The sequence below is a fragment of the Pogoniulus pusillus genome, chromosome 26 (genome assembly GCF_015220805.1).
Source record: "Pogoniulus pusillus isolate bPogPus1 chromosome 26, bPogPus1.pri, whole genome shotgun sequence".
NCBI lineage: Eukaryota > Metazoa > Chordata > Aves > Piciformes > Lybiidae > Pogoniulus > Pogoniulus pusillus.
The window spans coordinates 13,759,339-13,783,176 of NC_087289.1; the positions used below are offsets into that span (position 1 = coordinate 13,759,339).

The 23,838-nt window shown below is 43.2% G+C and overlaps 1 protein-coding gene across 1 annotated transcript in view; it reads right to left on the bottom strand.

The window, feature by feature from the left end:
• Positions 1–23,838, bottom strand: part of DNER (delta/notch like EGF repeat containing) — a 107,594-nt gene that overhangs the window by 61,365 nt on the left and 22,391 nt on the right. Inside the window, exon 2 of the mRNA XM_064165101.1 lies at positions 1,853–2,149. Coding sequence (XP_064021171.1) covers positions 1,853–2,149 — 297 coding nt within the window. The remainder of the gene's footprint in view (positions 1–1,852; positions 2,150–23,838) is intronic.

The following is a 23,838-nucleotide window of genomic DNA, read 5'->3' on the forward strand; positions in this document are numbered from 1 at the left end:
ACTTCCCCTGGCACACCTTGAGACTGTGTCCCCTTGTTCTGTTGCTGGTTGCCTGGGAGAAGAGACCAACCCCCACATGGCTACAACCTCCCTTCAAGTAGTTGTAGACAGCAATTATTCCTAGGTGCTTGGTATTAAGTTTATCCAAGTAAAACAACAGGGAAAAGGTACTACCACTAGCCCCAAAACAGATGCTCACTTCTGTGCAGACTGGTTTTTGATAGGCTTTTTGCACATATGTAGTATTATTATAGGTAGGTGATCTCTGGACCAAGTTGGAGACTTCCATTACCAACTGTTGTAGAAATAGCATATGCAGAAGTCTTGAACCTCCAAGTAAGAGACCAACAGTGAGAAGAACTACAAATCACCCTTGCAGTGATGGACTTCAGTGAAGGAAGGAGGATGGTCATGTGATAGAATGATCTTAATACATTAAAAAGTCATTAAGAGATAAATAATCCTTTCTTGTGAGCAAGAACACTTTCTGTCTATACTTGGTCTTCACACACCCAGATTAATATTTAAAGATAATTAGGTTTGATGGGTTTCTGTTCTTCTTACAGCTATTTGTGTCTACATGAGGCATCTAGGAATTACCAAGAAGCATCGACAATAGAAAGCAAAGATTACATTTCTTAAAGGTTGATAAGCTGCCTGCTTTTCAACTGTAGTTTTGCCCAGATGTTAAGTTTGTTGTTTTGCTTGGAGATAACACAAATGCTCAACAATTTCCTTTGTTTTACTTAGAGATAACACAAATGGTCAATAATTTCCTTTGTTTTACTTAGAGATAACACAAATGGTCAATAATTTCCTTTGTTTTACTTAGAGATAACACAAATGGTCAATAATTTCCTCTGTTTTACTTAGAGATAACACAAATGGTCAATAATTTCCTCTGTTTTACTTAGAGATAACACAAATGGTCAACAATTTCCTCTGTTTTACTTAGAGATAACACAAATGGTCAACAATTTCCTTTGTTTTACTTAGAGATAACAGAAATGGTCAACAATTTCCTCTGTTTTACTTAGAGATAACACAAATGCTCAAGAGTTTCCTCCACCACAATTGCATCTTTAGCAGTGTGTGCTGTATTGACCACCACTTTTAGCCGTCAAAAAGCTGTTTTCTTAACACAGCAGGGACACACTTTTCAGAACAAGATATCAGTAGAGTTGAAAATTAGAGGTATAGTGTTAACCTTGAGATTTTCATAAATGTAATTGTTGCTCAGAGATAGTGTCATATAAAGGACTGGAAGTAAGAACAGGCAATAGCTTTTGCACCAGGTGAATAAACTTCCTTGGGCATCTGATGGACCAATGACTTTTTACAAGGGCCGGTAGTGATAGGATGAGAGAGAGCGGCTTTGAGATGGAAGAGGGAAGAGTTAGGCTGGAGATTAGGGAGAAATTCTTAAATGTAAGGGTGGTGAGGCACTGCAACAGGTTGTCCAGGGAGATTGTGCATTTCCCCTCCATGGAGGCATTCAAGGTCAGCTTGGGCAAGACCTTGAGCAACCTGGTCTAGTGGGAAGTGTCTCTGTCTCTGGTTAGAACTAAACAATCTTTAAGGTCCCTTCCAAGCCAAAACATTCTATGATTCTATTTAAGTGCAGACTTCAGGAATGTGTGCGTTCCAAAATGTGTGTGTCCAATACAACATGTTGGCCAAAGCAAGCCCACTACTTTCAACAGTTATGAAGCTGCTCTGCACTGAATTTTACTGGCACATTAACTCAGGGCAGAGTCTTCTCACGTAGACGTGCATGAAATCACGCACGAATGACAACACAACAGTGCAAGCTCTATTGCTGTGCATTTTCATGGAAACACAATATGCTCACCTCTGTTTCATCCCATTTCAGATCTACAACTTTCTGTCCTGCTTTTGGCTGCCATGTAGGTAACGTCACGGTTGCTCTTGAACGTGGAAGAACGATGTCAGGTTCCAGGGTGGATGAGACTGGTCTGCTTTGCTGTGGCAATGTTGGCTCTGTCTGTTCAGGGCCTGGCAGGCTTTGAAATGAGTGTTCGCAGTGTGTTCCCTCATAGCCTTCACTACAGACACAGAGGTAGCCATCCCCACTAGCACTGCAGTTACCATGGAGACAGGGGTTGCTGGCACAAGGATCTGAAACAAACTGGGAGAAACAAATCGTTTGGTCAGTTACTGCGTATAAAGGATTTCTCTCTGAGCCTTACAAAGACCATAAAACAAGATTCTTTTCCCCTCCTGTATTTATCTCCCATACATATTTATGATTGTTTAAATGGATTTTACATAGCAAAGGCCAACAAAGCCAAGCTCTGATATTTCACATGTGTTCAGAATCACTTGCAACCCCCAAAGCACTCCTCAGATATTAAAAGCTGACATAGTCCAAAACCTTATAACTCTTTAATGGATCCCTTATAACTCTTTAATGGACCCCTTATAACTCTTTAATGGATCCCTTATAACTCTTTAATGGACCCCTGAGACAATTTTTCCAGTGAAATGTTGTGGGTTTCAAAGATGTAAAGTGTCAATAGCTGGGTGGTATTTAGACACCTTGCTCCTTCGTGTGTTCTGATAAAAACAGATCTTAGGGAAAAGATAAATCAATAAAGCTGGTTTTGCATCTACATAGCAGAAGAAATTCCCCACTACAACAGCAGACAAATGCTCTCCAGGAAGAGACCATGGGAATATCCACCATGTATCACCAGTAGAGGAAAGGTATCAGACACAGCGATTTCGAGTTAGGCTCAACGCCCATTAAAATCTCATCCTTTGAATACTTCAGAAAGAAATGATTACAATCTGCAGTTCAAGCTGTTGTCAGTTTGCTTTTAACACAGTAAATAGAAAAAAAAAGGGTTTTTTATCAGCTATAACATACAAATGCATAACTGTATATATATGCCTGTACATTGTTCTAAGCTGTAAATATAGCTTCATTCCTTTATTTCCAGTTTGTCTGAGTCTAGTCTGGGTGATCTCCTAAGAGTGGGGGGCAGGTAATACCCAATCACAGGGGTTCTGGGCCACCTCATTTCAGCCAGACTATTGCCTCAAAAACTTGGCCCAGATAATCCTTGGCTTCCCTTCCGCCCTGGCATTCTATGATCCTGTGATACCAATACTATGATTCTTTCTAGATGCAAATATTTACTCTTTTCCTTTAGTAACTCCATTCAATGCCCCAACTCATCAGCAAAGAGGTCAAGAAATCTAATAAAGCAGTGCAACCTTTATCAGCTCATTTAAAGCATGATTCTTTGAAACACTGTTAACCATGAGCATTTTGGATTGCTTCCAAGCCACCAGTCTCATTCTGTGAGTTCTGAATATTCAGAGTAATGAAACTCCCAGTGAATGTAATGAGTGGATATAAAACATTTTCTTTACTTCAGTGAAGCAGAAAAAAAAAATGCCTGAAGAAATTGTTTAACTGAGAACCAAAGAACAGCTGCCCAAAGCTATCTAAAAAACCAGCAAACATAAAAAGGCAAATTTTAAACAGCATGAGAGATTTTAAAATCAGAGCTCCAGCAAATGGCTAACTTAGCCTTGCATAAAAAGTTACCATACATCAAATGCTTCACTCTACCTATCCTCAGGCACATCCTTACTTCAAGGCATACTGAAATGACTACAAAATAAATTGAGATCACTGTCCTTCAACAGAAGGAAAAGATCTACTTCACACTAACCACAGAGTACTGCTAGAGGTAAGCATGTACATAAATAATTACTAATGTCTTGGTTTGAGCTGGAAACAGCTCTGGACTGAGGACAGGAAGAATTTACCCCAAAGGAGTAAATAGCACTTGCACAGAACTGGAGGTTAAATGGAAATACTACTTACAAACACAAACAAAATGCAAAAGGTACCAAGGTAGAAGCATATCTGTACATTCAGAAGCAATCCTGCCCTAGTATTTCCTCTCATTCTGCCACCTGACACTAGGAAAAAGAGATTCACCCTCAGCTCACTCCAGGCTCCTTTCAGGGAGCTGTAGAGAGCAATGAGGTCTTCCCTTAGCCTGCTCTTCTCCAAGCTAAACAACTCTGGTTCCCTCAGCCACTCCTCACAAGACCTCTTCTACAGATGCTTTGCCATCTTTGTTGTCCTTCTCTGGACATGCTCCAACACCTCAATGTCCTTGGAGTGAGGGGCCCAAAACTGAAGCCAGTACTCAAGGTATGATTTCATCAGTGACAAGCAAAGAGGGACAATCACATCCCTACACCTGCTGGCCACATGGCTCCTGGTCTGGGTTAGGAGGCTGTAGGCTGTTGGCCTTTCTTGGCCATATAAGAACACCTCTGGCTCCTGTACAGATGGCAGTCAATGAGCACCCCTAGGTCATTTTCTGCTGGGTTACTTTTCAGCCATTCTGCCCCAAGCCTGGAGCATTGCACAGGGTTGTTGTGATCCAAGTTCAAGACCTGGCACTTGACTTTGTTAAATCTCAGCCCATCAAGTGACCTCAATGGCCACTCTCATTATTAGTGGCAAAACTAGGGGGAAATTCAGAAGACAAAGCATTATATTTGTTACAGTAGCACAGCACATTTGTTTCTTTAGATCTTTTGCCTTTGTTTTATCATGAAAACCTCCCACAGTGAAAGAATTATCAATAGTGTCTTTATTCTTACTATTGTTTTCCTTTGCTTGGAATATTTATTCTCAAGCAATAGCAGGGTGCACAAATTATTGTTATGGTAAGACATTAAGACACACAATGATATGAAAATTCATAATATGCTTACTTCTAGAATGAACTCTGTTAGTTTGAAATACATTATTCACTTATGAGAAGCTGAATTAAATATACTCCATTATATTACTCTAGAACTCATTAATTAACCTAAAAATGACATGCAGTATTCTATGAGCAGTCCCTTCCTTTTGACACCCACCCTTCAGATAGTTATAAAGACTAACAAGATATCCTCTCAGTCTTCTCCAGACTGCTGAACAGCCCCAGGTCTCTCAGCCTTTCCTCATCAGAAAGGCATTCCAGTCCCTTAATCATCCTCACAGTCTCCATTGGACACTCTAGTATCTCCCTGTCCCTCTTGAACTGGGGAGCCCAGAGTTCTTGAAAGAACAAGAAAAAAAATTACTAACATTGAGTGGTGAAGAAAAATTATGCAGTTGAACCACATGAAATGCTGAAAAACTCAATGGCTGTGACAACTGACTACCCTCATAGCTTCTTGCCCACGAGAAGCTGCGAAACCAAGATAATGAACACATCCATGAAGTATCTAAGAGATGTGATCTAATCAGCAGTCCACTGATGCCTCATTTTCCAAAATCAAATGTGTTTATAAGAAAAGTTAAAATTTGAGGTGTTTGAAAATAAGTAGTTGCTACAATCTGAAGTGTGAATACATCAGAAAGGGAACATTTTGCCAGCTGAGCCATTTGGCAAACAATAAACCAGAAAATGCTTCTGCACCTAGTCAGAGAGATGAGCATTATGTATATGAGCAGGATGAGGGAGGGGATTCTACTCCTCTACTCTGTTTTCATGAGACCTCCTCTGGGGCACTATATCCAGTTCTGGTGCCCCCCCAAAAAAAGAAAGGACATCAAATCATTGGAGAGGGTCCAGAAGAAGGCCAAGAAGAGTGCTAGAACAGCTCCCCTGTGGCAATAGGATGTCAGACTTGGGGCTGTTCAACATGGAGAAGGCTGAAGGAAGACCTTAGAGTAGCCTTCCACTACCTGAAGGGGGGCTACAGGAAAGTTGATGAGGAACTTTGTACAAGGGCTTGCAGTGACAAAATAAGAGGGAATGGCTTTGAGCTTGAGGAGGGCAGATTCAGGATGGAGATTAGGAGGAATTCTTTACAGTGAGAGTAGTGAGACACTGGAACACATTGCCCAAATGAGGTTGCAGATGTCCCCTCCCTGGATGTATTCTAGGCCAGATTGGCTAGGACCTTGGGCAACCTGGTTTCCTGGAAGGTGTCTCTGCTGACTGCAGGGGTGTTAGAACTGGATGATCTTTGAGGTTCTTTCCAACACAAATCATTCTATGATTGTTTATAGGTCACGTTGTGCTTTTAAACAGCCAGCACACATTCCTGCATGCCACTGGTACTAGTGAGAACACAGAAATCACAGGTATGGGGTCTCCTGGGGTTTTTTTTGGTCCTCAAAAACCTGCCAGGGGAAATGTTTAAATAGTCTAATTGGATGTGCTAGTTTGAGGCTATCTGGAATATTTTAATGAGAAAAATTAGGTCATAGGCTGTGAAAAGGAAACAGTGGTGATGGCTACTGCACTCAGAGGCTTGCTGAGATGTATGAAAACAAGGACACAAACACAGACAAGACACTGTGTGTATCTGTGTTTCTCCCTGGACTGCTTCTGGGTAACTAATCCTTCTGCTTCTAAGTCCCCTTGACAATCCTCCAAACTCACCTTGCACGTAAGGCAGACTCTGGGATAAGGTAGAAGGATGAAGAGAAGGTGGAAGGGTGGTTGGGAGCCCCTCCTGGGGACTCTGTTTTGTGGGAGAGCTGTTGTGTTTCTGTATCACTTTTAACTTGTGTATTTCTGTATATAGCTGTAAATACTGTCAATATCTGCTTGTATATTGTGCTAAGCTGTGAGTATGAAGCTCCATTCCTTCGTTCCCAACCGTCTGAGTCTAGTCTGGGTGATTTCACAAGAGTGGAGGGGCAGGTAACTCCCAAACCATTATATTGGACAAATGCTGCAAGATGAATAAAAACCTGCAGACACACAAACACATTCTTTTAGGAGGCATTCTGTGTATTGGTGAGTTGGATTAACTGACTCCCCATAACTGCTACTTTAAAAACCTCTTTCCTCTGTAGTAAATAATAATATTTACTTGTCTCAGCTCAAGATTAAAATTCCAGGATCCAGCTACATTTTTCAATACAGCTGCTGGAATTTACACATCAAGTACAGGCAACATAACTGGTGAGGGGCCTGGAGAACAAGTCTTTTGGGGAGTGGCTGAAGGAACTGGGATTGTTTAGCCTAGAGAAGACTGAGGGGAGACCTCATTGCTCTCTACAGCTCCCTGAAAGGAGGTTGGAGTGAGTGGGTGTAGGTCTCTTCTGCCTAGTATCAGGTGATAGAACAAGAGGAAATACCCTGAAATTGTGCCAGGGGAGGTTTCAATTGGATATTGCGGGGATAGGGAGGGAAATAATCTTCCCTGCAAGAGTGATCAGGCATTGGAAGAGGCTGTCCAGGCAAGTGGTAGAGTCACCATTCCTGAAGGTGTTCAAGAATCATGTGGTTATGGCATTTTGAGACACGGTTTAATGGTCATGGTGACATGAGGTCGGACTCAATGATCCTAGAGGTCTTTTCCAACTGAAACAATTCTATGATTCTGCTTAAAATAACACACTGAGCAGAGCTGATATCTGAAAAGAATCATTGAGAGGGGATACAACTGTGGAGCAGTTACCTCCAGTTCTCTGGTCGTCACAGCCTTGCCTCTTACATTAGGAATCTAAACCATTTTCTGGCCATAAGTGATTTTTTCTTTTAAGACAGGCTTGGACAGAAAGTTAGCATCTTTATCTCATAACGAAGCACCTGTCTGAAGAGCTTCACATCAACATCCAGCTCCTCATCCCCAAGGAACTTCTTTTAGTGCAAAAAGTAATTGGATTAAATATTTGAACGATGTTTGGACCAGAGATAAAAGCCCCAAATTCCTCTGCTGCTCCTTGCTTAAACACCATCACTCCCTCGTGTTGACACACATTCCCATCATCAGGCTCTCTGCCCTTGCTTTGTGAAAGCAGTTTAAACTACAACGTTTTATCTCACACTTTATGACAGGCTAAGAGTGAACTCGGTTACTTTGTGGCAGCTAACACACAGTAGCTTGTTAAGGTATGACAACAGCAGCATATGCCTGAACCTTGAGATTCAGCCAGAAAATAGATCTTTATATTCACTGTTTAAAGGCAGTGCTTGTTCTAGCCTCATCTGAAAGAGCTGTTTTGTGCAGTCAACGGAATAAACCTTTTGGGGACTATATTTTAAAGCCAAATTTATCTAGGTGGCCCAAAAGACTTGCTAAAATTTGGATTAATATAAAGTGGATTCTATTTTTTGCCACAGTAACAACCGTTGAGGCTTTTCTCTTCCCAGCCTACACCAATGCAATTTCCCTCATGTCAGGATTTCATTGTTTTCTTCTAATTTCAGCTTCTCAGTCACTCTACCAACTTCTCATTATATCCACAGACTTTTAATTCTTTATTGGGGAGGACAGTAAAGGCATCCTGGCCTGCATCAGGAATGGTGTGGTCAGCAGGAGCAGGGAGGTCATTCTGCCCCTGTACTCTGCACTGGTTAGACCTCACCTTGAGTGCTGTGTTCAGTTCTGGGCCCCCCAGTTTAGGAGGGACATTGAGATGCTTGAGTGTGTCCAGAGAAGGGCGACGAGGCTGGGGAGAGGCCTTGAGCACAGCCCTACGAGGAGAGGCTGAGGGAGCTGGGATTGGTTAGCCTGGAGAAGAGGAGGCTCAGGGGAGACCTTATTGCTGTCTACAACTACCTGAGGGGTGGCTGTGGCCAGGAGGAGGTTGCTCTCTTCTCTCAGGTGGCCAGCACCAGAACGAGAGGACACAGCCTCAGGCTGCACCAGGGGAGATTTAGGCTGGAGGTGAGGAGAAAGTTCTTCACTGAGAGAGTCATTGGACACTGGAATGGGCTGCCCGGGGAGGTGGTGGAGTCGCCGTCCCTGGGGCTGTTCAAGGCAGGATTGGACGTGGCACTTGGTGCCATGGTCTGGCCTTGAGCTCTGTGGTAAAGGGTTGGACTTGATGATCTGTGAGGTCTTTTCCAACCTTGTTGATACTGTGATACTATGCCTTTCTGCTAGGAAAATTCAAACAGAAAACCACCTCTAATATATCTAGCTCTAGAGGAATAGAAAATGTGGTGTTTGTCCCACCTCTCTGGGACAGTGTGTCACTTGCACACTCAAAAATATGCCTTTATTGTAACCAAAATTACTCAGAACTCTGACACAATCAAATTATAAACTGAGAGGCCAGTTGGGAACATACTACTGCACAACCAATTAAAGCTTTGACCTCAAGATTTAAGGAGCAGCACTTCTAGAAAGATTTTTCTTGTTTCAGCTGCAAATGTTTCAGCTGGAAAAGACCTCCTCAAGATCATCAAGTCCAACAGTCAACCCAACACCACCATGCCCACTAAACTGTGTCCCAAAGTACCCCACCTACATGTCTCTCAAATGTCCTCAGAGACAGTGACTCCACCACCTCGCTGGGCAGTCTGTTGCAATGCCTGAGCATTCTTGCTGGAAATAAATTCTTCCTAATATCCATCCTAAACCTCCGCTGGTGCAACTTGAGGTATTTTCCTCTTGTCCTGTCACTCGTTAGTTGGAAGAAGAGACCAGCCCCCACCTCACTCCAACCTCCTTTCAGGTAGTTGTTTCACTCACAATTTTGGAGACTTCTGTCAAGACTATGCTTGGAAAAGAGATGAAATGAAATTCAGAACTTGTTTCATATACCTCATCCACTGTCTTTCTGCGAGGTGGGGAGAGAGTACCAGAGCTGTGGGTATACCATGGATTTACATACTGGCACAGTAACAGGAATTGCTTTTTTTCTCTAGTTCTTTCATCTTAGTACTGAAAATATTGAAGCAAACTATTCCAATGACCCTCATTTGTTTGCCACTCTATGTTTTTTCCTGTTACAGAACTCTTTTCTTTGTTGAAAGACTACATGGATTGCCTTCAATGGCTGTTGTGGAAGATATATGTCCTGGCATAGACCACACACCTACACATTAGCATAATAGAGGCAAGTGCAGCCCAGTCTTTTACATACATCACACCTTGTTTTTCACCTTAGCCAGATGTCCCACTATCTTCCCTCCCCCGTGGGAGGCATCCTGAAGTTGTGGGAAGGAAGGTCAAAATACTTGTTCTTATTCCCTCTCACGTTGCATTCCCACATTTTGGTTGTTTACCTGTTGGTTGGTTGGTTTTTTAATTTGGTTTTGGTTTGATTTTGGGGTTTGTTTGTTTGTTTTTCCCAAGATTCCCTTAATTTTTATAATAAAATTTTTTTTATAATAAATGGCCTAAAATGGAGGTTTAGAAAGGCACTGTGCCATACTGATTTATTGCACAAGAGTTTATGTACTCCACATGTGTATTTTCTCCTCTAGATTATCGGGTTTGAGGAACTGAAGCCCTTAATCTCCTTTTGAAATAGCTGCAAGAATTCAAAGAGATTATTTCCTGCTACTATAAAAAGAATTCTAAGTTATTTCTGGGGTTATCATATTGCCTCCATGTCACAGGCACTGATGAGGCACTTGCATATCCTTGCTCCTGTTAGGGTATTTGCTATAAGGGTTAGCTATGGTATCGAAAATGCTACTTTTCCTACTCTAGGTGTATTGAAAGGTGGTGTCTTAGAAATAATTTGAACAAACAGCCAAACACTGAGTATTCAGATAGCAAAATGAATGCAGCACGTTCTGTAAAGCAGTATTGCTCTAGGGGCACATCCAATTCAACATCAATTTCCATGTGTACATGCAATAGGGATGAGACAGCATCTTCTGGCAAATAATTTCTTCTCTAATTATTAAGAACTACACACATACACCTTACATCAATATTCCTGTCCTTGATCTTCACCAAATATTTATGCTAAAACTTTAAAAAAAATTAAAATGGGAAAAGTAGGAAAGGAAATGTAACAATTTGAAACCACTGCTATGGGCATGACTTGCAGGAAGCTCCTGGTGATAAAAAAATGAATCAAGGCTGTGCTCTATATCCTGCATATTTTACTAGGTCAGGTTGCATGATATTTTAAGGCACTACACAACTGCCATTCCCTCTCGGGAGAGAATGTGCAGTGGAGTAGGACTAGATCCTTAATGCTGTGTTTGCAAAATGATGAAACACAACATAAGCCCATTGTGGTATAAATTTGGTCATCAGTCTCTGTTCCATCATTGTTAGCTGGTTTTAAATTGTTTTAATTGAGTATAGTTAAAAGGATCATAAGAATATAGACAAGAAAAATATGAAGTCACAAAAAGAATTCTCTCTTCATTTGTATTGCTTCTGCTTTGCTTCCTTATGCCCAGACAACTGTTCTTAGTGTTCCATCAAGATTCCACTGAAAGCCAGAAAACAACCCAAAACATTGGTTAACCAATAATCCTGTCAAACTTCTTCCCATTAATATACTTGCCTTTTGCCTTACAGAAATTCTTCTTGTACTAACTGAAGAGTTAAGAGTTAGAATACTTCTCTGAGAAACAGATTGATTTTTTTTTTAAATCACAGAATTCATGGGGTTGGAAGGGAACCTCAAAGGTCCTATTGTCCAAACCCCCCAACTTCTCCAACTAGATCAGGTTGCTGCAGGGCATCATCAAGCCTGACCTTCAATGTCACCAGGGATAAAGCTTAAACCACACCTCTGTGCAACCTGTACCAGTATTTCACTTCCCTCATTGTAAAGAACATCCACCTACATCTATCCTGCTCTGGTTTCAAACCATTGCCCCTTGTCCTGTCTCTAGAAGCCCTTCTAAATAGTCCTTCCCCAGCCTTCCTGTAGGCTCCCTTCTGTCACTATTAGCTTTACTTACATGATAAATATATAGGAAGAATACAAAAGTCCATCTACTGCAGAACACACGGGACAAAGTGTATTGTTGTGGCCAGCAGGACAGGGGAGGTTATTCTGCCCCTGGACTCAGCACTGCTCAGGCCACACCTTGAGTGCTGTGTCCAGTTCTGGGCTCCTCAATTCAAGAGAGATGTTGAGGTGCTGGAATGTGTCCAGAGAATGGCGACGAAGGTGGTGAGGGGCCTGGAGCACAGCCCTGTAAGGAGAGGCTGAGGGAGCTGGAGCTTGCAAGTTAGCCATGAAGCTTTCTTTTATATTTAGGCTTTAAAATCCACTCTTGGCTCCAAAAGTGGCTGAAGATGAAAAGGCATCCTTCCTTTACAGCCTTACAGTCTGCTTTGATAGTTTCCTCTACAATTTCCTCTCCCTGTTCAAATGATCTGCTGCTTAATTACAAGCTCATCTGGAAGGATCAATATCTCTTGCCAGTAACCAATTCGTTATCCTAATGTTCCTACATTTGATTAGAAGAAACTCCAGTCAATTTTTTTTGTTAATTGTTCCTCACATGCATCCTCAACCAATATCTTCTGAAATTCTAGGACCAAAAAACAGGTTAACAAAAAACAAACCAAACTGAAGCAAAATACCATTTCTGGTCTTAAAATCAAAAGAAAAAGACTACTACAACCAGACGATCTCCATGGTCTCATCCTTAAAAGAAATAGGTCTGGATTTGTGAAATGGTACTGAAATCTAAAGCCTCAGGGATGAAGAGATACAGGAGCACATAAAAAGTACTTATGGTCTCCTCTGTTGAAGAACTGACTTCCTAAGACAGCAGCAACAATAAGAGGGAACGAAACGAATTCCCATTTAAATCAAACGTTTCTGCTTGTTACTGCTTTCAGCAAGATTGAGTTGTGCTTCACAATCTGCTTTTGCTATATCAAATGAAACAAAGGAACAGTTCACAGGAAACTGCAGAGATGCCTGCAATAAAATGTACTCTTTCAAATCCAACTGTCAACAGCAGCATAAAGAATTAGTCAGAACAAACAGGCATACACCAAACGTAATAGTTATACCCAAAGTTGTCACTTCTCCCACACCTCCATTAATAGAAGGCTAGAACCTCTCTCTTATAAAGAAAGACTAAGAGAATTGTGTCGTTTTAGCCTGGGAAAAGAGAAGACTGGAGGGGAGACCTCATAAATGCTTACAAACACTTCAACAGTGGGCGTCAGGAAGATGGGACGAGTCTGTTCTCAGTGGCACCAAGTGACAGGACAAGGGATAATGGGAGCAAAATTGAGCATGAGAAGTTCCATCTAAACGTGAGGAGCAACTTCCTTAGGGGTGAGGGAGTACTGGAACAGGCTGCCCAGAGAGGTGTGGAGTCTCCATCCTTTGAATGGAAACATTCAAAACCAGTTTGCATCAGTGTGTGACCTTCTCCAGGCGAATATGCCTTGGCATGGGGGTTGGACTCAATGATCTCCAGAGGTCACTTCCAACCCCTTTCATTCCATGATTCACTTTGAGTTGATTATTTTCATTCCAAACAGCTCACCAGTAATGAACTAGTCACTTCACTATTAGTAAGTAACATCCAAGACAGCTTTACTGGAATTTAGTGACTATGTCTACAATCAGACTAAATGTCATTTAAGCTCTGGCTACTCACACTGGCCCTTGATAGATTTGGAGAGCAAAGAAAAGCTGGCAAGACAGACACATTTCAAACAATCTTTGTCTTCTTGGGCTTGTATATTAAATGTGGGGGGGAAAAAGAGAGACTAAAAAGCAAGTTAAAAGCAGGGGGCTCTTGCACCAGCTTTGTCACACCAATTCACCAAAGTATTGCTGGCTTCATGCATCACACTTCTGTTACTTTTGTGTTAGCCTTTGCTGGAGTTGACTGTGTTTTATGAGGACATTCAAGACTTATTTCTTGGGGAAAAAAAGTCAAGTAAGGACAAAATAATTATCAATTTCATTTTAATTTATGACCCCAAACAGGATTTGAATCTTGAGAAGTATGGTATTTTGCTCCTGAAAATATCAAAAGGAAAAGGGTAACCTGTTGACTGCCTGAACTATGACTTCCCTGCAATGTGAGTAGTAGAAAAAGAGCCCCCAAGTGATGACATTGGCTCAGAGGCTGGTGCAATCAGGACAATGTTTGGGGGGTTTTAGTCACAGGAAGATTTACATGACACCAAGTTGGATGGGACTGTTGACCTACTTGAGATTAGGAAGGCTCTGCAGAGGGATCTGGACAGGTCCAAGGTCAGTTGTACAAAGTTTAATAAAGCCTCATGCTGGGTCCTGAGTTTGGGTCACAATGATCCCATGAATGCTACAGGCTTGGGGTACTATGTCTGAAAAGCTGCTGGGCAGAAAAGGACTGGGGGCTGCTGGCTGGCAGCTGGCTGAACATGAGCTAGATGGCCAAAAGGCCATCAGGACTGGGGCAGGGGTTTTCCCCCTGTACTCAGCTCTGGTGAGGTCACACCTTGAATAGTGGGTTCAGTTTATGCCCCTCGCAACAAGAAGGATATGCAGGTACTTGAGCATGCAAAGCTGAGTAAGGGTCTAGAAGGTCTTGCATGAGGCTGTTGAGAGAACAGAGATTGTTTAGTCTGGAGAAGAGGAGGCTTAGAGGAGATCTCATTGCAGTCTACAACTCCCTGACAGGAGGTTGGAATGAGGTGGAGGTGATTGGTTTGTTCTCCAAAGAGACAAGAGGAAATGGCCTGAAACTGTGCCAGGGGAGGTTTAGAGTGGATATGGAGAAAAATGTCTCTCCTGAATGAGTGGTCAGGCATTGGAACAGGCTGCCCAGGGAGGTGATAGAGTCACCATCCCTAGATGTGTTCAGGAAATGTGTAGACATGGCACTCTGGGACATGGTTTAGCGGGCATGGTGATGCTGGGCTGACTGTTGGACTTGATGATCTTAGAGGTGTTTGCTAACTTTAATAATTCCCTAAAGTGAAATATTTACATGTTTTCTAACTCCACAAAAACACATCATGCAAAATAACTAATCTTAAGCAAAAATATAGTCACAGAATCAACTAGGTTGGAACAGACCTCCAAGGGGACACAGTCTCAAGTTGTGCCAGGGGAGGTCTAGGCTGGATGTTAGGAGGAAGTTCTTCACAGAGAGAATGATTGGCATTGGAATGGGTTGCCCAGGGAGGTGGTGGAGTTGCCATCCCTGGAGGTATTCAAAAGAAGACTGGATGAGGCACTTAGTGCCATGGTCTACTTGACTGGATAGGGCTGGGTGCTAGGTTGGCCTGGATGATCTTGGAGGTCTCTTCCAACCTGGTTGATTCTATGATCATCCAGTCCAACCGATCACCGAGCCCTTAGTCAATGTTATCAATGCCTGGAATGCTGCCAAGAGAAAATATTTGGCTATCTTTACTAACTACAGAAACCTCCTCCCTCATGAGCCAGCAGAATTACACCAAGTCGTGCTGTAGGTATGCCTATAAATCCCTGCTGTGGTATAAAGCCACATTCCACCACAAACATGCATATGGAGCTGCCACATAAATATTTGGAAACTGGGACTATTACAAGCAGATTGAAGCACCACACTAACCAATCCTAAATTTCTTTAGGATACTTCCCTTCTGTGCACACTTCAATCGCAAAGCCAGTAAAATGAAAGCAAAGCAAAGCAGTTTTTAGATGACAAACCATCTGGTAAATGCCTAAAATAATTACTGTTTCCTTTAGAATGACTTTCCCATATGTTGGTAACTACCCATATTTTCTTGTCCCCGTTGATACAAGCAGCTTGCAACTGAAAACGTGATGAAGTTAGAATTAGAGTCACAATTAAGGATACACCCAACTGCAACTGGACTTGTGCTGTTATTCAGTGGAGAAGATTCCACCTGCTAATTGATCATTGCTCTTCATCATCAATTCTTATTATGCTTCATATTTCAATGAGCTTGCAAAACAAAGCACTGTCATATTGTGGTGAGACCTTCTTATTGTTCTTTTTCTTGTTATTAAAGCTCTTCACATCTGTTCCACCCATTTAGCCTGTGCCTCTGATTTCAGATTTCTTTCCAAAGATAGAAATAGCTTTTTATCTCCATCCCAGTGGACACATTCTGTATCTTCATCAGTCATTCTATGGCCAAGTTATGCTACCCCAGATCAGCAAACCCAGAGCGCTGTACACCTTTTTCTAAACACTAATCTTACAATTCTCTGTTCTGCTCATAAAGAAGACTGCAACTTTTTCTACTTGTAGTTTTATTTATCATAAAGAGATCTTGCAAAGGCTTCTGTAACTCAGGAATCTTCATTTCACACAGCTTCCACTGCAGCTGGCTACAGATTTTTGGCCAAAGACTCCCCCTACTCTCTTCCTCCACTACCAACCAAAGCTAAATTATGAAAACATTCCTTAGCAGAAATGCAAACCTTTCTACACACTTGCTATAAATCCACAGGTAAATATAGACAAATCTTGACTGTGTTTTAGACCTTCTAGGCATAGTTCTATTTCATCATATTAGTCTTTGAAATTTAGAGGAAAACTTCACTCAGAGCACTGAAACAAGTTTCCCAGAGAGGTTGTAAAGTCTCCTTCTCTGAAGAGATTCCAAATGCACATGCACATGCTGGATGAGGCACTTAGTGCCATGGTCTAGTTGATTGGACAGGGCTGGGTGCTAGGTTGGACTGGATGATCTTGGAGGTCTCTTCCAACCTGGTTGATTCTATGACTCTATGAGTAAGGCTGTCTCTACCAAGAAAAAGAGAAAAGTTATTGTGGGTGGTGATTCCCTTCTGAGAGGGTGTGATGGTTTGGGAGCTGCCCACTCCCAGCTCTTATGAAATCACTCAGACTAGACTCAGTCAGCTGGAAGTTAAGGAATGAAGCTCCACATTCACATCTTAGCACAATAAACAATGAGATAGTTACAATATTTATAGCTATATACAGTAATAGACAAGTTGAAAAGTAATACAGAAACACAGCAGCCCTCCCAGAAACCTGAGTCCCCAGAAGGGACCCCCAACCACCCTTCCACCTTCTTTCCACCCCTCTACCTTATCCCAGAGTTTGCCTTATGGTCAAGGTGAGCTGTGAGGATCAGCAAGGGGGGTTAGAAGCAGAATTAGTTGGGTTACACAGCAAAGGCCCAGGGAGAAAGTGGAGGCACTGACAGAGACACCCACACACAGTCTTATCTATATTTGTGTTCTTGTTCTTACACATCTCAGCAAGCCTAGGAGTGAAGCAGACATCACCACTGTTTCCTTTTCACAGCCTATAATCTATTTTTTCTCACTAAAACATTCCAGTTAGCCTCAAACTAGCACAGAGGGACAGAGGTTCCTCTTTGCCAACCTGACCCATCCCGCAGAGAAGTCTGCTGCCTCCCTGGAGTCTGGGTTAGTGACAGGTATGAAGCTTTATAAGTGCAGCCAGTCAATGGGGAGGATGAATCAACTACTTCAGAAGCATTCTCAGGGTTAAAGCAGCCCAACCCTAGCATCAAAATGGCTTCCACCAAGAAAAGGAGAAGAGTCACCATTATAGGTGACTCCCTTCTAAAGGGAATGGAAGGCCCAATACGTAGACATGACCCACTACTAATGGTAGTGTTCTACCTTCCTGAATTCAGAGTTAAGGATGTGACAAGAAAGCTTCCTACCCTGCTGCAGCCCAGGTTATTATCTGCTATTGACCTTCCAGATAGGCAGTGATGAACTAGAAAAAAGCTGAGAGATGTCAAGTGATAGTTCAAGGCCCTGGGCCAACTGGTCAAGGGAGCGAGAGCACAGGTAGTGCTCCCCTCTATCCTCCCTCTAGCAGGGACCAACCCAGACAGATTGAGGAAGACTCACCAGATGAATTCTTGGCTTTGAGCCTGGTGCCAGCAGCAGAACTTTGTGGTTGTTGATCATGGGTCACTTTTTGTGGTGCTCTTCACCCCCCTCATTGCCCTTCTTTGGACACACTCCAGCACCTCAGTGTCCTTCCTCTAGTCAAGGCCACAAAACTGAACACACTATTCAAGTTGTGGCCTCACCAGTGCTGAGTAGAGGGGGAAAAAACCAGTTAACCTACTCCTGCTAGCCACACCATTCCTGATTCAGGCCAGGATGCTGTTGGCCGCCTTGTCCACCTGAGCATACTGCTGGCTCATGCTCCCCACCCTGAGCTCCTTTTCTGCCAGGCCCATTTCCAGCCACTCTGCCCCAAGCCTGGAGTGCTCATGGGGTTACTGTGATCCAAGTACAGGACTCAGAACTTCATACAACTGACCTCAGCCCACTGATCCTACTTGTCCAGACCCATCTGCAGAACCTTCCTACCCTCCAGCAGATCGACATTCCTACCCAATTTAGTGTAATCTATTTATTGCTGCATCATCTTTCATCCCTGCAAAAATGCTAAATATTCCCTAACCTTAATTTTCACCAGGGTAATACCAGAAAAATGGGAATATACATTGAAGGTCTGCATTTTAAAGGACTTGTATCCCTCTGGTGAAAGTGCTTGAATCTATGAACCTCACAAAACATCTTTCTTTCACCCAGAAATGGAAGGCCATAGACTGTGATGTCTTACAGTTGAGGCTTTGAGTCAAATTTCTGGAGTAGAAGTTTTATCCAATTAGCCTCCTGTTAAAAGATATAGATCCTGGGTTTTCACATTTTTCTTCCATCTGCCTTCTGTTACCTGATTTCTGTTCTTGGGTCCTTGTGGTGACCTATATAAAATGGCAAAGTGTCATTACCAGAATCCTGCAGCACCCAGAACGAGCTGTAACTGATGAAATGAAACCACAGCTGCAGCAAGGGCTTGTAGTTTCAAAGCCAAGCAAAACAGTGATCCTTTGAAATCAGACAGGAATGAGCTACCCTCATCAGGGCTCTGAAAACACAGGTTGGTAAAAACCTGGAATTCTCCTATGTGGAAAGATGGAGAACTTAGGAATTAGACCTCAAGTTGACACTTGTATTTTCCTAACCTCTTCTGTTCATCTGAGTGTGGGAAAGTCACTTCAAGTCCAGGCAGACAATCAGAAGCACCATTCTTCACAACCCCCATGTGTCTACAAAGGACAGGCAGGGAAGAACATTCACAGAGTCAGCATAAGTTAAGAGGGGAACCTTTTCAACCATATTTAGTAAAATTAACAAGTCTACTCACAGAAAATCAATGGAATTCCTAGAACTCTAGGCAGGACATACACAGACAACATTCAATAAATAGCTAGTGAATGACCTTAGCTTACATTTCACATACCCTCTAACAAGATGTTATATTCTAGAGGCCCAGAACTGTTGAGCAGAACAAGCAAAGCACAACACAATTTTCATTCTGAGAGCACAGAAAATGTAAACAGCATTGAAAAATAAGGAGGTTGAGGAGAGGCCTCACTGCTCTCTACAACTCCCTGACATGAGGTTGGAGTGAGATGGAGGTCAGCCTCCTCTCCCTGGTATCAGGTCATAGAATGAGAGAAAACAGTGTCAGGGGAGGCTTAGCTTGGAGATTAGAGTGGGGGGGGGGGGGGGGGGAGTTCCTGCAAGAGTAGTCAGACATTGGAACAGGCTGCCCAGGGAGGTGGTTGATTCACCATAGAATCAACCAGGTTGAAAGAGACCTCCAAGATCATACAGTCCAACCCAGCACCCAGCCCTATCCAGTCAACTAGACCATGGCATCAGTCTTCTCTTGAACACCTCCAGGGACAGTGACTCCACCACCTCCCTGGGCAGCCCAATCCGAGGCCAATCACTCTCTCTGGAGAGAACTCTCTCCTAACATCCAGTCTAGACCTCCCCTGGGACAACTTGAGATTGTGTCCCCTTGTTCTGTTCCAAGTTGCCTGGCAGAAGAGACCAACCCCACCTGGCTACAGCCTCCCTTCAGGTAGTTGTAGACAACAATGAGATCACCTCTGAGCTTCCTCTTCTAACCTCCTCTTCTAAACACCCCCAGCTCCCTCAGCCTCTCCTCACAGGGCTGTGTTCCAGGCCCCTCACCAGCTTTGTTGCCCTTCTCTGGACACCTTCCAGTACCTCAACATCTCTCTTGAATTGAGGGGCCCAGAACTGGACACAGTACTCAAGGTGTGGCCTGACCAGTGCTGAATATTCAAGAAACATATGGATATAGTACTCTGGGACATAGTTGGGTGGCCATGGTGGTGCTGAGTTGCCTGTTGGACTTGGTGATCTTGGAGATCATTTCCACCTGCACTGGGGAATGTGCCATTCCCACCATTTTGTTTTTTCTTTCTTTCTTTTTTGGGAGATTACTGAAGTAACCTAAATTTGACAGGCTATACAAATACCACCCCTTCACAAGACAAGTGAGCTTGAAGAGCTCTCAAGAGTTTTAGAGCATATTTTATATACTGCCTGTCTAAAACTATCCTGCCCAAGAATATACTTCATTGGCGATTGTTATCTGGGAAGGATTCTACATCAAAGGGGAAACAGTTTAATAACTCAAAAGTTCATTCTGAAGGTAGCTTGGGAAAAGCTACATTTTGCTTTGCAGCTACTATACCTGAGAATATCTGCCATAATAAAGCCCAAATGGAAGAGCTTTGCATATTCTATTACATGCTGAAAGACTACTAAAAATTTAACTAGCTGGAATCCAAAACATGTGACCTTAAATTGAGAAGCTGTTAAATTAAACATGTAGGAACACACTCAAGCCTTCATTTCAAATTCTTTTGTGGCCATTCTATATTTGGATCTTAAATGTCTCAAGAATTACCTCGTGTAACCTATGAAAAAGGCTGTAGGGGAAGGAAAAAGAGTCAGTGGCTTTAGGAGGGAAAATAAAAATCAATCCTGTTTTGAAACCAAATATTCCTGCACCCTAGAAGAAATGCAGGAGTAAACAAGCAGATATAAGTTAGCTTTGTTATTGTCAATACCCAATTAAATGTATTTATATATTCATATGTCACTGCTTAAGTCTTAAATGGATATCCACAGTGAACAGTCAGCTCACAGAAACAGTGCTTGGAAAAACACTGTCCAAAGCTTTGGCTGTTACATTTGGTTCTCATACATAGAATCTCACAGGCTCCCCACTTTTGGGGGATGAAGGAACATAAAACATCTCCTTACTGCTGTTGAATTAATACAGAATCATAGAATAGAACCATAGAATCAGTCAGGGTTGGAAGGGACCACAAGGATCAGCCAGTTCCAACCCCCCTGCCATAGGCAGGGACACCCTACCCTAGAGCAGGCTGCCCACAGACTCAGCCAGCCTGGCCCTAAACACCTCCAGCCATGGGGCCTCAACCACCTCCCTGGGCAACCCATTCCAGGCACTCACCACTCTCATGCTCAACAACTTCCTCCTCACATCCACTCTGAATCTCCCCACCTCCAGCTTTGCTTCATTGCCCCTAGTCCTGTCACTCCCTGAGACCCTAAAAAGTTCCTTCCTGGCTTTTTTGTAAACCCCTTTCAGACACTGGAAGGCCACAAGAAGGTCACCTGGGAGCCTCCTCTTCTCCAGACTCAACAGCCCCAACTCTTTCAGTCTGTCCTGATGGGAGAGGTGCTCCAGCCCTCTGAGCATCCCAGTGGCCCTTCTCTGGACATGCTCCAGCGTCTCCACATCCTTCTTGTAATGGGGGCTCCAGAACTGGATGCAGTACTCCAGGCGGGGTCTGACCAGAGCACAGTAGAGGAGGAGAATCACCTTCCTGGCCCTGCTGGCCACACTTCTCCTGATGCAGGCCAGGCTCTGGTTTGCCCTCGGGCTGCAAGTGCACACTGTAGTATGTGGATATGTGGTAATACTCTAGGCAACAATAGCCAAAGTTGCTCAATATTTCTTTGAGGGTTTGGTTTTCCATTATCAGCCCATTCAGTTAATTAGTTGATCCAGATATATGAACCATGCACGCAGGAGAAATCAAATCCTGATAGTGTGATAGAAGGGGTAACTGAAGACACACTTTTCCTAATAGAATGTGCATGCTCTATGAGCAAGAACAAGACAACTGCATTTAACAGCCTCCAGTCATGAGCTTACCAGCTTCTGAAACTCCTCATTAACTTTTCCTGTCCGATAGAACTTATTGGTTCTTTTAAATATGCTACCTTACAAAATGCTACTTCTTTAACTGAAAACCAATACTGATAATTTGTACCTACACCTCCTGAAGCAATGGAAATTAATCTGTTATCACAGCATATAACAAGACTTTGGAAAACAACTTCTTCTGAAGATTTGTCTTACACATCATTTCTGGCAGTATCTCCAGTCCTGTCCCACATTACTTTCTGCACTATCAATACTATATTGGACTCCTATCCAAATATCCAACATGGATAACCACCACACAACAGTGATTAGTTTTCTACATTCAAATGTCAGCAGCCCAATATTAGTATCTTATTTGTAAGCTTTTCAGCATTTTACAGTGTTTATCCATTCAACTCAAAAATGCTTTTCAGTGCCACCCATTTCAGTTGGGATCAGGACATTATTTGATGTTGCTACCCCCCCCCCCCAAAAAAAAAAGAGTTGCAAAAAACAACATTACCAAAGGTGGTTAACTTTTAAAGGTGTTTTAGCAGTTGTGGAACTACGTTCAGAAATGAAATGACAGCAACATAGAAATCAGTGGGTGAAAGGGGGGGGTATTTTTGTCTTGAGAATCATAGAACGCGTTAGGTTGGAAGGGACCTCAAGGATCATCCAGTTCCAACCTCTGCCATAGGCAGGGACACCTCCCACTAGAACAGGTTACTCAAGGCCTCACCCAACCTGGCCTTGAACACCCTCAGGGAGGGAGCAGCCACAACCTCCCTGGGCAACCTGTGCCAGTGTCTCACCACCCTCACTGCAAAGAACCCTTTCCCAACACCCAGATGGAATCTCCCCTCTGCCAGTTTAAACCCATTCTTCCTCATCCTGTCATTACAAGACCTTATCAGTAGTCCCTCCACAGCCTTCCTGTAGGTCCCCTTCAGATACTGGAAGGCTACTACAAGGTCTCCTTGAAGCCTTCACTTCTCAAGGCTGAAAGGCCCCAACTCTTGTAGCCTGTCCTCATAGCAGAGCTGCTGCAGCCCTCTGAGCATCTTCATGGCCCTTCTCTGGACTCTCTCCAACAGTTCCATGTCCTTCTTGTGTTGGAGGCTCCAGAGCTGCACACAATACTCTAGGTGGGGTCTGAGGAGAGCAGAGTAAAGGGGCAGAATCCCCTCCCTTGCTCTGCTGGCCACACTGCTCTTGCTGCAGCCCAGCACACAGTTGCTGTCTGGGCTGCACTCACACTGCAGGCTCATGTTGAGCTTTTCATCACCTCGGACCCCCAGATCCTGTTCCTCAGGGCTGCTCTCAGCCATTCCCCACCCAGCCTTGAGCTGTGCTTGGGACTGCACTCACCCAGTTGTAGAACCTTACACTTGGCCTTGTTGAATGCCATGAGATTGGCCTGGGCTCACCTCTCCAGCCTGTCCAGCTCCCTCTGGATGGATCCCTGCCCTCTAGCAAGTCGACTGTGCCACACAGCTTGGTGTCATCTGCGGACTTGCTGAGGGTGCACTGATTCCTCTGTCCTTACCACTGACAAAGATGTTAACCAGCACTGGTGCCAGCTCTGACCCCTGAGGGATGCCACTTGGCACTGGGCCTTCTTCAGATACTGGAAGGCCTCAATGAGGTCTCCTCAGAACCTCCTCCAGACCAAACAGTCCCAACTCTCTGTCTGTCTTCATAGGAGAGGAGCTCAAATTCATGTCCTCTGTATGACAATGGGCAAAACCAAGCAACAAAAAAAATGAACCCACTTTTTTTCATTTGCATCCTGACAAAACTGTTTCCCTTTTCACTACAGCATGCAACTTTGCTTAAAATAGCAGCAGTTGAATGGGCAAAGTAAATGCTCATTAGTTTAAGAGTATGGAAAAAACAGAAGTGCCATTGAACTCATCCAAGTTTCTATGTGAAATGATGGTAGCTGGTACTAAAGAAACAAGTAGGAAGGAAAAACAAAGAATCATCTAAAAGGCAGCATTTTGGTCAGCACAAAGTTCCTTTTCAACAATGACTATGCTGGAAATAGTCATTATTGCCTGTTCATCCTCTTTTGTGCCAGTGCCATGGCACAGTGCAGTGGCACTCCTGGCATCTCTTACCTTCAATG